The 12,850-nt window shown below is 40.3% G+C and overlaps 1 protein-coding gene across 3 annotated transcripts; it reads left to right on the forward strand.

Moving 5' to 3' along the window:
• The first annotated feature begins 296 nt into the window (after window positions 1-296).
• On the forward strand, window positions 297-11,333 carry rbbp8nl (RBBP8 N-terminal like). 3 transcript variants are annotated; one of them, XM_088292218.1, is made up of 16 exons: window positions 307-411; window positions 856-1,032; window positions 3,875-3,926; window positions 3,994-4,077; window positions 4,183-4,225; window positions 4,594-4,689; window positions 4,837-4,949; window positions 7,327-7,402; window positions 7,480-7,637; window positions 7,732-7,781; window positions 8,497-8,561; window positions 9,781-10,516; window positions 10,598-10,700; window positions 10,796-10,860; window positions 10,961-11,150; window positions 11,227-11,333. In XM_088292218.1, exons 4-16 carry the CDS (start codon window positions 4,017-4,019, stop codon window positions 11,286-11,288), a joined length of 1,818 nt encoding a protein of 605 aa, XP_088148344.1. In that variant the 5' UTR covers window positions 307-411; window positions 856-1,032; window positions 3,875-3,926; window positions 3,994-4,016; the 3' UTR covers window positions 11,289-11,333. The 3 variants fall into 3 exon arrangements, with proteins under 3 accessions (XP_088148343.1, XP_088148345.1, XP_088148344.1); XM_088292217.1 differs by lacking the exon at window positions 856-1,032 and having other exon boundaries at window positions 297-411; XM_088292219.1 differs by lacking the exon at window positions 856-1,032 and having other exon boundaries at window positions 297-411; window positions 10,601-10,700.
• The last annotated feature ends 1,517 nt before the right edge of the window (window positions 11,334-12,850 follow it).

Raw genomic sequence — 12,850 nt, forward strand, 5'->3', positions numbered from 1 at the left:
TATTTTATTTTATTAAAGAATAGTCTATTAAACATGCCTGTTTTAAATGTAATATCAACCTCTGTATACCGTATATCATACAACAATAGGGATGTGCATTGGCCTGCGCCAGTTACCCAATTGGTCCCGTCCCTCTATCACCACAGGGCTTTATGGGACCGGTTCTACCGGTTGTGTGAGATTTCAGCAGAACTGGAATATCAAGGGAGAACTTGCCCAGGCCACGGTGTTTGTGTTCCTCAAGGGAACAACCGCTCGGACCGGTTTCCTGGGGTGGGGAGATGAAGGATGGGAGGGTGTAAGACAATCTCACTCGCCAGACTTTTCTCTGTGAGTCTGTATCACTTAGTCCATCTTTGGAGCGTAAGGGGAAAAAGAGGGGGAACCGAGAGAGTTGCCCCACTGTGTGAGGTGAGTTGTTGAGTGCTGAGGTGTTGCCTTTAGGGTGAGACCTTTGCTGACACGCGTGGTGGTGTGAGGGCAGGGAATATTTGTGGTCTCAATCGGCGTCCGTATGCATGATCATTAGCATTAGAGTATGCAGGCGAAGTAGCGTCAGCTCGGGTTCGGGTCTTTTTCTAACATTATCAATAATGGTTAATGGTTGCAGTACAGAAGAAGTCATAATTCATTGTACCGTGCTGTTGCTTTTATCGCCGCTACATCGCCATGCATCAGTGGTGAATGAGGTCAGAATATCAAAACTTTTAAAAGCCATGGTACGGATGGGATGGGTACTTTTGCTTACCTCTGACATATTTCAATTTATACCTGATGCTGTATTGCTTTGGTCATTACGTGGCTGTGCATGTGTGTGTGTTTGCGTGTTTGTGTGTGTTTCTGTTGGATCATCAGAAAGAGCGGCAGGTCGTCTCTTGCACCACAGAAATGAGCCTTTGCCTGACATATCCTGACTTGTTGAGGAGGGAGTGTGAAGCGCCCTGATCGAAATGGAAACTAATATTAAAAGCTTACATTTGTGGCCTGCATGTGATTATTGTCGACTCGTCAGAATGACTAAAGACGTTCCCAGTGAGTGCTTGTCTTGATTAAAAGCATTGTGTTTCTAGCTGATAAAAATTGCACAGGAATTCTTCTCATGGTTATCCATCAGGAGTCAAAATTATAATTGAATATTAATGGGGTGAAAAACAATAGAATGGTATGAATAATAAACTTCTAAAATGATCATGCAAACCATTTAAATCTGCTTGTCATTTTGTTTCGGTATCCGAATTAGTTCGTCTAATCTGATCACATATTTCAACACAAAACGTGGCTGTGTGGATGCTTCTATTTTTTTCATTTTGTTAAACAAGCATCTGATATTAATTACAGTACACTATCCTGTTGCACATTTTCACCCAAGCCTCCACTGAAGCCGTGTCACAATGCTGCTCAAGCCGATCACATCGTCGAACATCTTGCTATATTTTTCAGTATTTGATTTTTTTTTTTATTATTATTTTTTGTGGACTTGCAACATTCCCGCGTCAGGGCGCTGAAAATGATCAATGAGATCAATAATTTGTGAACATACTTTTCTTTATCCTTATCAAACACAACAAGTGTATCGTAAAAAATGCGAAATGAAGAGTAAAAAAGCTGCAGGCTGTAAGAGGAGCATGATGGTCCCGACAATTACGACGGACACTTACTCGGCTCGACTCCTTCTAACTGGACGAGACATTTGAACAAAATTACGAATTTCTGAACAGAACATTGTTAAAAAGTAGCGTTCGTTTATTAATGTGGACGAAACTGGCGGTCAATAAGCCACTTGAAGATCTCTTCAGCGCATGCGTGAAAATCGAGATGGGAAAAAAAAGAGAGGCTTTTGTATAATCATACATAGGTATGCCGAAATGTACAGCTTAGCATGCATCGTATAAAAATATTTAAGCCTTTAAGTGACAAAATGACAGGTTGACTTTGTGCCATGTTCAACTGCTCTAATGCCATTTAGAGGCTTGAGTGTTGGTGCACAAAACACCAAGGCATTGTCAACCCCCCGTTCTTTTTTTTCACAATTTCCCAACGGAAAAAGAGCCACACAGGCGAAAAAGATCGACTAAACTTCTAGACTTCTTGATCACATTTGTTTTAACATTATATTGGAAAAAATATGATATAACTGCTCTGAAAGAATGTAATCATATTTATATTAATAATTAATAATAATTTGCACTTTGGGTTAACAAAACTAGCATTTTGTTCCATTTCCATGCAGCACAACAGCTAAATGCTGATGCACCGTGTTTGCTTTAAACTCTGAGATCCACAAATTGCCTACGTTTTTATAAAATTAAACAATATGATTAAAAATACAACCCAATAGAACGCTCCCAAGCTATCTGGTGTTTGCTGACTTGCTCAAGGGTATCAACGCAATGTTGGGGAAGTTAACTAGCACCTTACTCGCAACCAGTGCCAACTCCCACACAATGCTCCGTTGTGCGACTCGAGTCAGACCACTTTGCAGTTCACAGGCCAAGTGAAAAAAAAAAATGACATGTCAAAATCGTGTCTTCCATTTCCATTCTGCCTTTGGTTCCCAATTTAAGTTTATACTTGCATGACGACATTCTGTAAATTACCCGCACCCTCACACATAGTTCTGCTGACACATACATTTTCGGGGAAAAAAAGTGCACTTGATACACAAAGTTCAAATTCACTTTCCCAGGCCTGGCAAGACCGGTCCAGCTAGTAATAATCATCGTCAATATGACAAGCAAATTTGACAGCCAAAATGTGGTGCAGTGCATGCAGGCAGGTGCATGACAAGGTCCTGGGGCGTAACGTTTTGTTATTCAGCGTTAAAGCACATGCAAGCGATAGAAAGAGTCAGAATTATTCAACGCGGGAATTCTTTCAATAACCTCGCGCTTATCCAGTCGCTTGTAAGTGTTGATTGTTTTTAATGTTCGTTAAAAACACCTCAAAAAGTCATTCACCTTTAAATTGGGAGCTATTGAAGAAAGAGTTGGAAAAAAAACGAGCTGTTACTGCTTTTTGGGATATTCCTGTTGGTAACTGGTCCAAATCAAAATATTTTTTTATTTTAGGGGGCCATAAAGAGTGCAACTGTCTTTCAGGGATGTTAACATTGATTTGTTATTTTTTTTTCCTTCAACTGTGTCTGCATTGTTGCCTGATAACTTAAACACTAAATTAACTGTCTATAGTGGATCCTCCAAAGGCAAACACAACCCGCTGTTAGATGCTGGTCAACTCTGCTTTGCTGTGAAATTGGGAAACATACTATAAAATATATTTTAAAATGTCATTTTGTTTTTTTATTTCCCTAATTTTAACGCAAGTAAAAAAATTAAAAAAAAGCACACCATGTAAAACACTAAACCTTAAATCTGATAACATGTGACAGCCAACATGGAATCGTTGGCATCTTACCAAGTCGTTCTTGTGTATTTTCTTCTTATCATTGCAGTAAGGAACAAATCAACACTTTTTTGTTAGTTTTTTTGCCTATTTCTTTGTTTGCAGTGCTCCAGCACTTCCTCTACTGCTGCAATGTTCTTCCCTTTAAGGCACCGTGTAGTGGGGGAAAAAAATGAATTGCCGTGAAAGTCACTTCAAATTTGACAAATGATTAAATTAAATTCTGTGTCAGGAGCACATTTGGAGAGCAAAACGGGAGAATACATAATGGGGGGTTGTCAAAAATTTGAGTTCTTCACTTATACTATCATCTTCGCAAAGAAATCTCCAAAGTAAAAGGGGTAGTATTCTATATACATGGAAATACATATTTGCAGTAAAATGATTGTGGATACGTGAATTTACTGCTGTTGTGTGTCTAGTTGAATGCTTACTCTATTGGCTCAATAACATCCTTTTTTTTCTGTTGTAGTATTTTCACCGGAAATAGTGATGCCTCAACAGAAAAATACATGACATTATAGGTAAGTATATATATATATATAAGCTGTATATCTGTAATGCCTTTAAAAATAATAATTCTGCCTTCAGACTGACACTCTTATGTGAAAGCGATGGAGAGCTTCAACGAGCTGCTTCTTAAACTCAGGGAGGTCCATGAGCGAGAGCTTGAAGGCAAGATGAAATAACAAAAAAAAAAAGGGAATGTTTTATGGATTAAAAAAATTGTAGCATTGTTTAAAATGCCCCACACCTGTGTGTGTTGTGTTTAATTTTCAGGGTGGCAGATCAAGGTGCAAGAATTGTCCAACAAGAAGGGCTGGTGCGTGATGAAGGCTTCAACATCACAGTTTGCCCAGAGACAAAATCTTGTTTCTACATTCATGACATACCCCTCATGGCTCGCCCTTGGTGATGGGTCGGGATGGATAGGATAGGATAGGAATCAAAATGCACTTTACCAAGAAATTGTACGCCCTCGTAATGATCAGTAAAAAGCTTACAACACTTCATGCTGACAATTCAGGAATCGACTCATTTTAATGCATTTAATATATTCTGAATCTGAATCTTGATGCGCAGACCACACATATGCAGATATGCAATGGCAAAACATTAGTAGCCCACCTCTCGCCCAAACCAAGTGGAATAGGCCAATATATGAATATGTGTGCATCTTTGTGTTTTCAGTGATACAAAGCGAATGGAGGAGCTGTTCACGAAGAACCAGCAAATGAAGGAGCAGCAGCGATTACTCACTGAAAACATCAAGACACTTGAGAACAGGTATTTACACGTTGAATTCACTTTTGAATAATGGGTTGAAAATTAGTGTACAAGTAGCAAAAAATTTTTTTCTTTAGAATACATTTTCATTTTTTTTAATTCCTCCTCAATGCTGCTCTTTGCTCTGGTTTGCCGTGCAACTCGCAGGCTTAGAGCAGGTCTGTGTGACAGATGTACGGTTACTCAGGAGGTGGCCAAGAGAAGACAACAAGAGTTTGAAATCTCTCAGATGCAGACCATCCAGCACATCACACTTCTAGGTAGTCTTACTCATACAATGACCATACTATGAGCTTCCTTCGTCTTCAATAAATGTCTTTAAATTCTAGGGCAGGCATCACCAAATGGCGGACCGCGGTCCGGATCCGGACCGCGGGATGGTTCGGACCGGACCCATGGCCAATCTATGCTGAATTTTTTTTCAGGGCGCATTCGCAAACGTTGGCGCTGCAATTCTAGTAAATACCGGAAAGCCGTCACTGATTTGAGCCAATCAAATCTTTTGTTTACGATCCACTGCCAATTGCGCAGCAGACCGGAAGAGAGTGCTGCTGACAGTATGCCTTGCTAAAAAGTTAGCAAGGTCGATGCGTCTTGTTTTAAATGAATGGACGGAGAAATTTAGTTTCGTTCTGGCTGCAGCCAATTCAAAACCAGTGTGCATCATATGCTCCGAAACCATCGCAACATTGCGAAGCGCCACTACGAAACAAAGCACCGCCCTTTTGTGCACAGTTATCCGCTGAAGTTTGAGGTGAGCGCAGGCAAAAACATCGAACTTCGAGTGCAGTACAACAGATTTTTACATTTTCGTTTACATCCCAGCGGCATGCAAACGAATATTCAGTAAAAGTATCATGGATTTTGGGGAAACATAAAAAAACTTTTAAGTCATGGGGAAGTTGTGAAGGAGTGCTTAAATGTGGTTGCACAAACATTATTTAAAGGAAAACACAAAGCCCAGATGTGTGAAGTAATCTACCAAATCCCAATGGCCCTGACTCAGTTGCAACCCAGATTTAAGTCACTGACCGGGCAGTCACAAACTCATTTTTCTCATTAAGAGAAGTTAAAAAAAATATTCAAAAGAAAAAGTGTTGTCAAAGCTCATTTTGAATGAGTTTTTCATGAGGACAGCCATTTTTATTGATTGTGTACTGATCATGTTGACCTGGTTTACTTGGAAAATTAGGCTTTCCGTTTTTTTTCGGCTGATGACTCTTTGATTTAAGAAAAAAAGGTAAAAGATGTTAACTCAATGCTTAGCACTTGACTTTACTGTTTTTTTTCTGGAAGTGGCACCCTTAAATTCCTGGAGCCACATTTTCTTGAATGTGAAATAAACGCTTTATATTTGTTTGACTGGCAAAGGTGTTTAATGGGAACATTGCTAAATATTTAGTATATAAGTGCGCTCTTTTGAAAATGACTAAATATTGAAACTATATAAAAATGCGAACATAGGCTAGACATTTCGGGAAGTTGGACTTTGGTTTGGACCTTTTAATTGGGAGAAATTTTCGTCGTGGACCTCTGTGACTTTTAATTGAATACCTCTGTCCTAGGGTTTTAAATATCTTTAAAAAAAAAAAAAATGGGGAAGCATTTAGCCTTGGATCCAGGGCTCCCTCTACAGTTGTGAAGTGTAATTTACATTTAAGGCACGGTGGTAAGATGTTTTCTTTTCAGCCACTTTGTTAGGTTGACTTCAAAAGTGCTTGAAGTGGAACAGACTCTTTTGGGAGTTGGAATCTAATTCCAGTCCACCTTTGAACGATAGAACTTGATTACTGAGAGTGGTTTGTCTATGTGGTACTGCACAGACGCTATGGTAATGATCTCACTGATGCTAGATCAGGTGTGGGCAAACTACGGCCCAGGGGCCACATGGGGCCCGTCAAACGTTTTAATCGGCCCGCCGAACTTGAAAAAACTTAAATGAATCAACCTTATTAATGTTTTATTTTCTAAATACTGTGGTGTGTCAAGGACATATATTTTGTTGTCATGCTTTTGTTTATTTTAATTAAAAATTGGATGTATTTATTTTCTCCAATGAGGTGAGGTTACCAAAACACTCCAGCCATCTGCTCCTGGTTTGGCCCTTCTGTCAAATCTTAGAACCCATTGTGGCCCACCAATAAAAAAGTTTGCCCACCCCTTGTGCTAGATCTTAACATTGGGACGTAGCCTTCGGCATGGCAACTAATGTGCGGCCGTCTACCCAGCAGGCTTTTGATTACACATCACTAAAAAACGCAATAAGTGACCAGAATTGGACCTTTGGCCACAACATGGACTGTTGTTAGGGGAAGAAATTTTAAACTAAAAATATTTTTTTTTCCATAGTTAGAAGCGGAAATTTTTCATCGAACCGAAACTTGTTCGTTGCCCTGAACACAAGCAGGAAACAGGTATTTTGGGTGCTAGTCGGAGCTCTGATTTCAAAACATGCAAGTCGCACCTAAGTCGTAGGACCAACCAAACTATTGAAAAAATTGAAAAATAATATATATATATATATATATATATATATATATATATATATATATATATATATTTATTTTTTTTTCCATTGAGCTATCTATCTATTGCATATATTTATTTATTTTTTTCCCCTCTGTTGCTCTGTCATAGCTGGAGAGACTACTACCCTAAAAAAGGAAAACAGGAGACTACGAGACGAGATTGATCATCTAAGAGAAGCATTAAAGTAAGTACGCGGTGAAAACACAAGATCTTATTTAAAGTGTGTGCTACAAATTCAAATATTGACCTCTCACCAAACAGCCACACCCCTTTGGAGGCCAAACCAAACACCCCCCCTGACCTTTCACCTTTATCTGGACCTGTATCTCTTATTGCCATGGCGACTAGCAGAGCCACCTCCGACCAGCCAATAGATGGCAATATTGCAGTGAAGACCGACGCAAACCAAATGGCGAATGGTGAAATTAAACCTGACCCAGCAGTCAGGGAAGTTTTTCTCTTATTTTTTTTACCATGTTCTAAATTATTGTCTGTTTCTTTTTGACCTAACAGAACCTCAGTCAGAGCTGAGACAGCTGCAAGCAATATCCAAGAGCCACTTTGTGAGTTTAATATTTACCACGTCTATATACAGTTCCACATTCTATGTAAATGTCATTATTTACATGTATTAAAATGATTACAAGTATAAAAATATATTTATGTTTGTTTAGAATTCTTTTTTTTACTGTAGAAAATAGTTCTGTAATCTGTTCCAGGGCAAAACCATAATTAACTTTCAAGGTATGGTCTTAAGTAACATTTTAACATTCTTAACTGTTATCTGAGAGTACAGAGGAGTTAAAGAGCCTGCAAAGCGTTTTCATTGATTTGTTTCTCCCTGCATTAAATGTGTTTGAAGTTTGCATTGAACTTTTCATGGATGGGGGTGGGGGCTTGGGGGCTGTCGATGCCATCCCTCAAGTGGATGACCTTCTAAGGTGGGAATTCGTAAACTGTGATGACAGCGATGATGTGTACAGATGCCTGGTGCCTGGGAGGGCAGTCGCGACACACCAAGACTAATGGCAGCTCATTATCCCGTGTCGCTTCCCTTATGTTCTTTTTCTTTTGTTTTATCACTGAATCATTGTGTACTGAACAGACAGAGATTTTCGTCAAACTCTGAATTATATACCAGCCAGTGCATTCTACTTTTCAATGTGATTTACAGAAAGTCAGCAGGAAATACAACAATTAAAAAATTGCAATTTAAAGGATTATAATATATTCTGGATGTAAAAAAGAAGTAATTGTTTATTTTTGCATTTACTTAAGGCTCTATCAACTTTCACTTCACCATCCTGGAAGACAGAAAACAGCGCAACACATTGCGAGAGGAGGTAATTCACATCAGTTAAATTTTATTTATGGTATACACTGCAGTTTCACAGCAGAAGTTATCTCAAGGCACACCATATGGAGCAAGTGGAGAACCACTCCCCTCCCAGAAGGAATGGAAAATCTTCTTCTTGTGAAATAGCCTCACTGACCCAAGACACTGTCAAAGAGTGATCGCGATCACGATCGTGTAGTAGGCAGACAAAACGTGAGAGAGCAAAAAGGAAGCTGTGTGTTCTGTAAAAATAGAATCCATCCATTTTCTTCCCCTTCTTCTGGGTCGAGTTGTGGCGGGAAAAGCCCAGATTTCTTCCCTCACTAGTGAACAGGACCCCAAGATACTTGAACTCCTCCACTAGGACTAGGATTTTATACCCAAACTGAAAGGGCCACTAGGCCTCAGATTTGGGGGTGCTGATTGTCATTCTGATTGCTTCACACTCAACTGCAACGCGTTCTAGCTAGAATTGAAGATTGTCTATTGATAAAGGCAACAGAACCACATCATCTGCAAAAAGGAGATGCTTCATTCTGATACCAACAAACCAGACACTCGCAACGAACTTGGCTTTGCCTCGAAATTTGGTTCATGCACGGAATCTTTGACAGAAGGCAGCCTTGGTGGAGTCCAACCCTCACTGGAAACAAATCTGGCAAATGACATGACAAATGTCATTGCCATGATAAAACTCTGCCACGGTGGTACATGAACCTAACAGGTTGTATCAGGGGGTCTGGTTCCTCATAATCCCACAGTTTGGTCTACACTTAGCACATGTAGACTCTTTTCACTGTTCCACAGCCACGGTGAAAGCCACACAGCTCTTCCTGTATTTCTTGTATTCACAATAATAATGTAATGCAGAATTGCAGTATTAGCACCAATTAATTTATTGGGTATTAATCAATGTACGACAGGGGTCCTCATCCTGTTCCTCGAGGGGCGGTGTCCTGCAGAGTTTCCATCTCTACCTGTTGCAACACAGCTGATTCAAATGATGAGATAATCAGCAAATATAACAATCCTTCAGGTGTGTTGCCCCAGGGAGAGATGGAAAACAGGTAAGACACCGGCCCTCGAGGAACAGGATTGAAGACCGCTGATGTACGACAACATGTTATTCTATCCTTTCCCTGAGAATTTTTATTCAATATCCTGCAAACTGAGTTAATTCAGTTTTTGTTTGCTTTATTCCTCTCATGGGTGATATTTTCCCTTAGATCTAACATCGCGGGAGCCCTGGACCAGCCACCCCCAGTACCCTCACAAGCGCTTCTTCTGAGAACGCCCTCATCCTCACTCAATGCTGATCTGAATCCAAGCAGACATACAATTAAAGCCCCCGTTCCTTGTCGACCTCATCCAATCAAAAGCAGCCCTGTTCCCTTTCCTTGGGCTCTACCAGAATCTTCTGCCTGGGCTTCCATGGCCACTTCAGGTACAAACCTGGTGAGGCACCCTTTTCCCAAATCAAACCTTCCTCGATTTCCAACCTTGGTCCCAACTAGCCAGCACACCGCCCTTTCCAGCAATCAAGATCATGTTTATGGGTCTCAGTGGCACAAACAAAGCGGGTTCCAGAGCCCCATTAAAGAACCCACTGTGGTATTTCGGTTGAATAATTTACCAGAGTCCGCGGGGATTCTGGGTAAGTCTCAGGAGAAGAAGGACTTGCACCCATCCAGCACCGAAAGGTTTTCTGGGGACGGGCTCAAAGATCTCTGCGATGGTCCGCTAGATCTGTCCGATAGAGGAAAGTCGAAACCCAGCCAAACAACGAAACATGAACTGTTTCTATTCTCACAAGAGGGAGAGGCTGTAAACAAGCGAATTGACAAGGAATTGATGCAAAATCTTCCCACACATGGGCAAGCGTCACCTCCCAATTCCCGATCCTTGGCATCGTCTTTACCTCTGGTTGCACAACAAGAAGAAGTTATGCAACAACAACATAAGGTACCTAGTCCGATCAGGGAACAGTGACAAATATTGGATTGTATAATACTGAAAGGGAGTCATATTATGGTTTGATACCAGCAGGTGGCTAAAGAGAATGTGGAGCAGAAAAAAGAGGCCAATGGGAAGACGGAACAAAGTAATGGAAAGAAGGTCCCCGCCCTCACTATATCATTACGTCCAGGTAACCACGCTTCATAAATATGACAAAGTGTGTCCAAATTTATGCATTCACGATGCAAAGGTCTTTTATGCTGTTATGTTTTGTTTCTGGAACAGTAGTAGTGCTGGAGAGTATGAATTCCGCTCTTCAAATGCAAGATCCCTTATCAACAAATGGCAAGGTAAAATGAAGATGAGATCAATCATCTTTTTACATGAAAATGAGTTGAGGGATGCAAGCTTCATATGAGGAACGTTACATCATTGTATCTGCCTCATCAGTCATCACCGCCAGCAGTCGAGCCAGGAAGCTCAGAGGAGCGGGTGGAGGAGAGAGGGGGCGAGGGGGAGGAAGAGGATGGGGAAAACGAGGAGGGGGAGGAAAACGTGTCAGAACAGGAGACCAACCAAAACTACAAGAGGAAGAATATATTTGTGGACACTGAAATGGACCAAGACTCGGACATCGACAGTAAGCATCAGTTTAAAATCTTAGGTAAGCTTCTCACCTTCACAGATTTTTAAACGCTCTTCTATTTTCCTCACAGTCATGGCAAAAGCAAAGAAGGTCAAAATCACAGCGAGAGCTCCGGAGAAGACCTCAAGCTGAGTGAAGTGGACGGGAGCTCTATCACTTTGAAAAAAAAAAAAAGAACTCACAGGAGTGAATGAAAGATTTTACTCCAAATTGGGGATTCTATACAATAGCTCTTCAAAAGATATTTTGCCCTTTTCAAATTAATTCGGGTTAAATCTTTCTTCACTGGAAACTGTCCCCTAAATTGCATGTAAATGCTGGCAGAGGCTCTAACCAAGCCAGATTGCCCAAGAAATAAATAAAAAAAAGCGAGAACCATTAAACTCGTTAAACGCAATCCTCAAAAACCACGCAAATAGCCCCCAAGTGACAGTGAGCCGTATTGGCGATGACAACCCAGCATGTCAGTCCCCAAATGTCTCAACAGTAAAGCACTCTAGAGATGCTTGCAAATTATTCCCATGTAACTTTACTGCGGCTTGTTTTCTCAATACCCCAAAACACTATTGGCGCCAGCCATGGAACTTTTGCAACACCGTAACGGCAAAGAAAATGTCACTGTGACTTGACTGCTTGCAATGAGGCTGTAAGGATCACTTCACTTGTCATATTTATCTCATTTTAAATAATTCTCTTTCACGTTTAGGCATGTCGCAACTAACCAAGAGTTGTAGTATCAACTAAATGCTTTCAGAGACCTCTCAGTACATATCGTCATTTTGTTTATGAAACACGTTTGCAACAATTTCACTTTCCGGGCATTGGTGTCACCGCTTAGATATTCTTACCATAAAGTCCCCCTCCTGTTGCCTTTCGAGTCTTAAGTGGCCCAACAAAGGGAAAAAAATGAGTAAAACAACTTCCTCTTCCTCTTTTTCATTTTCAAAATGCACATATTTTGCAACGACCAAGTTTCCACTTACAGCTGCGACAGCATCTGTTCATGCGGAAGAGTGCGTGTGATAAAACTACAGTTACAATGTTGGTTTAATAATAGACTGCTGCAAAGTCACTGTGGCTGTACTCCACCTAAGCAATAAATGCTCAGTCGGTCGACTCGTCGTGTCATTTGTAATTCCCTAAAAACGGTCATTACTTTTGTTCGCTCGAACATTTGCACTTTTTGACTTTATTTTTGTATTTGTGTGAAAATGGTTTTAGCCTTTGTGAGAGCAATCCTGATGTTGTGATACGGAGCTGGTCATCTTTCCAAATACATGAGCAAAAGATTTCCTGTTGTATTTCAGTTCATTAAATATATATTGTTGTTTGTTAATCTGTTTACTGTGATACACTCAATTAGGAATATAACATATTGTTGTCTCTTATCATATGTTGTCTGGATTCACTAAAAAATGCTGACAAGGTATATTTTGTCATCACAAATGCAACATAATGCACGCTGTGCGAATTAGAGTGATAAAAAAGAAGTAACAGCCCAATTCCTAATTTGTTAAATGGGATTATGCAAAGAAGTTTTTCAATTTGTCGAGTCTTTGTTGGCGATCATCCCTGTGTTCAGCCTCATCAGGACTTTTGGTTCCTTAAAGTTGCTGCCCAGAGGAACTGCGCCTGATGTGACTAAAGTACACAAGACTTTAATATATTTCTTAATGAGTCTGTTATACAAATAA

Source organism: Idiotropiscis lumnitzeri, chromosome 3, assembly GCF_059441095.1.
Source record: "Idiotropiscis lumnitzeri isolate Australia: NSW breed Sydney's pygmy pipehorse chromosome 3, RoL_Ilum_1.0, whole genome shotgun sequence".
In the NCBI taxonomy this organism is placed as follows: domain Eukaryota; kingdom Metazoa; phylum Chordata; class Actinopteri; order Syngnathiformes; family Syngnathidae; genus Idiotropiscis; species Idiotropiscis lumnitzeri.

What these genes read in the sequence shown, in the direction of transcription:
- rbbp8nl (XM_088292217.1), top strand. Translation starts at nt 4,017, where the DNA reads ATGGAGAGCTTCAACGAGCTGCTTCTTAAACTCAGGGAGGTCCATGAG. An exon ending in TTATGCAACAACAACATAAG is followed by an intron (nt 10,517 to 10,597) that starts GTACCTAGTCCG and finishes GTTTGATACCAG; the next exon opens with CAGGTGGCTAAAGAGAATGT. An exon ending in CCTTATCAACAAATGGCAAG is followed by an intron (nt 10,861 to 10,960) that starts GTAAAATGAAGA and finishes CTGCCTCATCAG; the next exon opens with TCATCACCGCCAGCAGTCGA.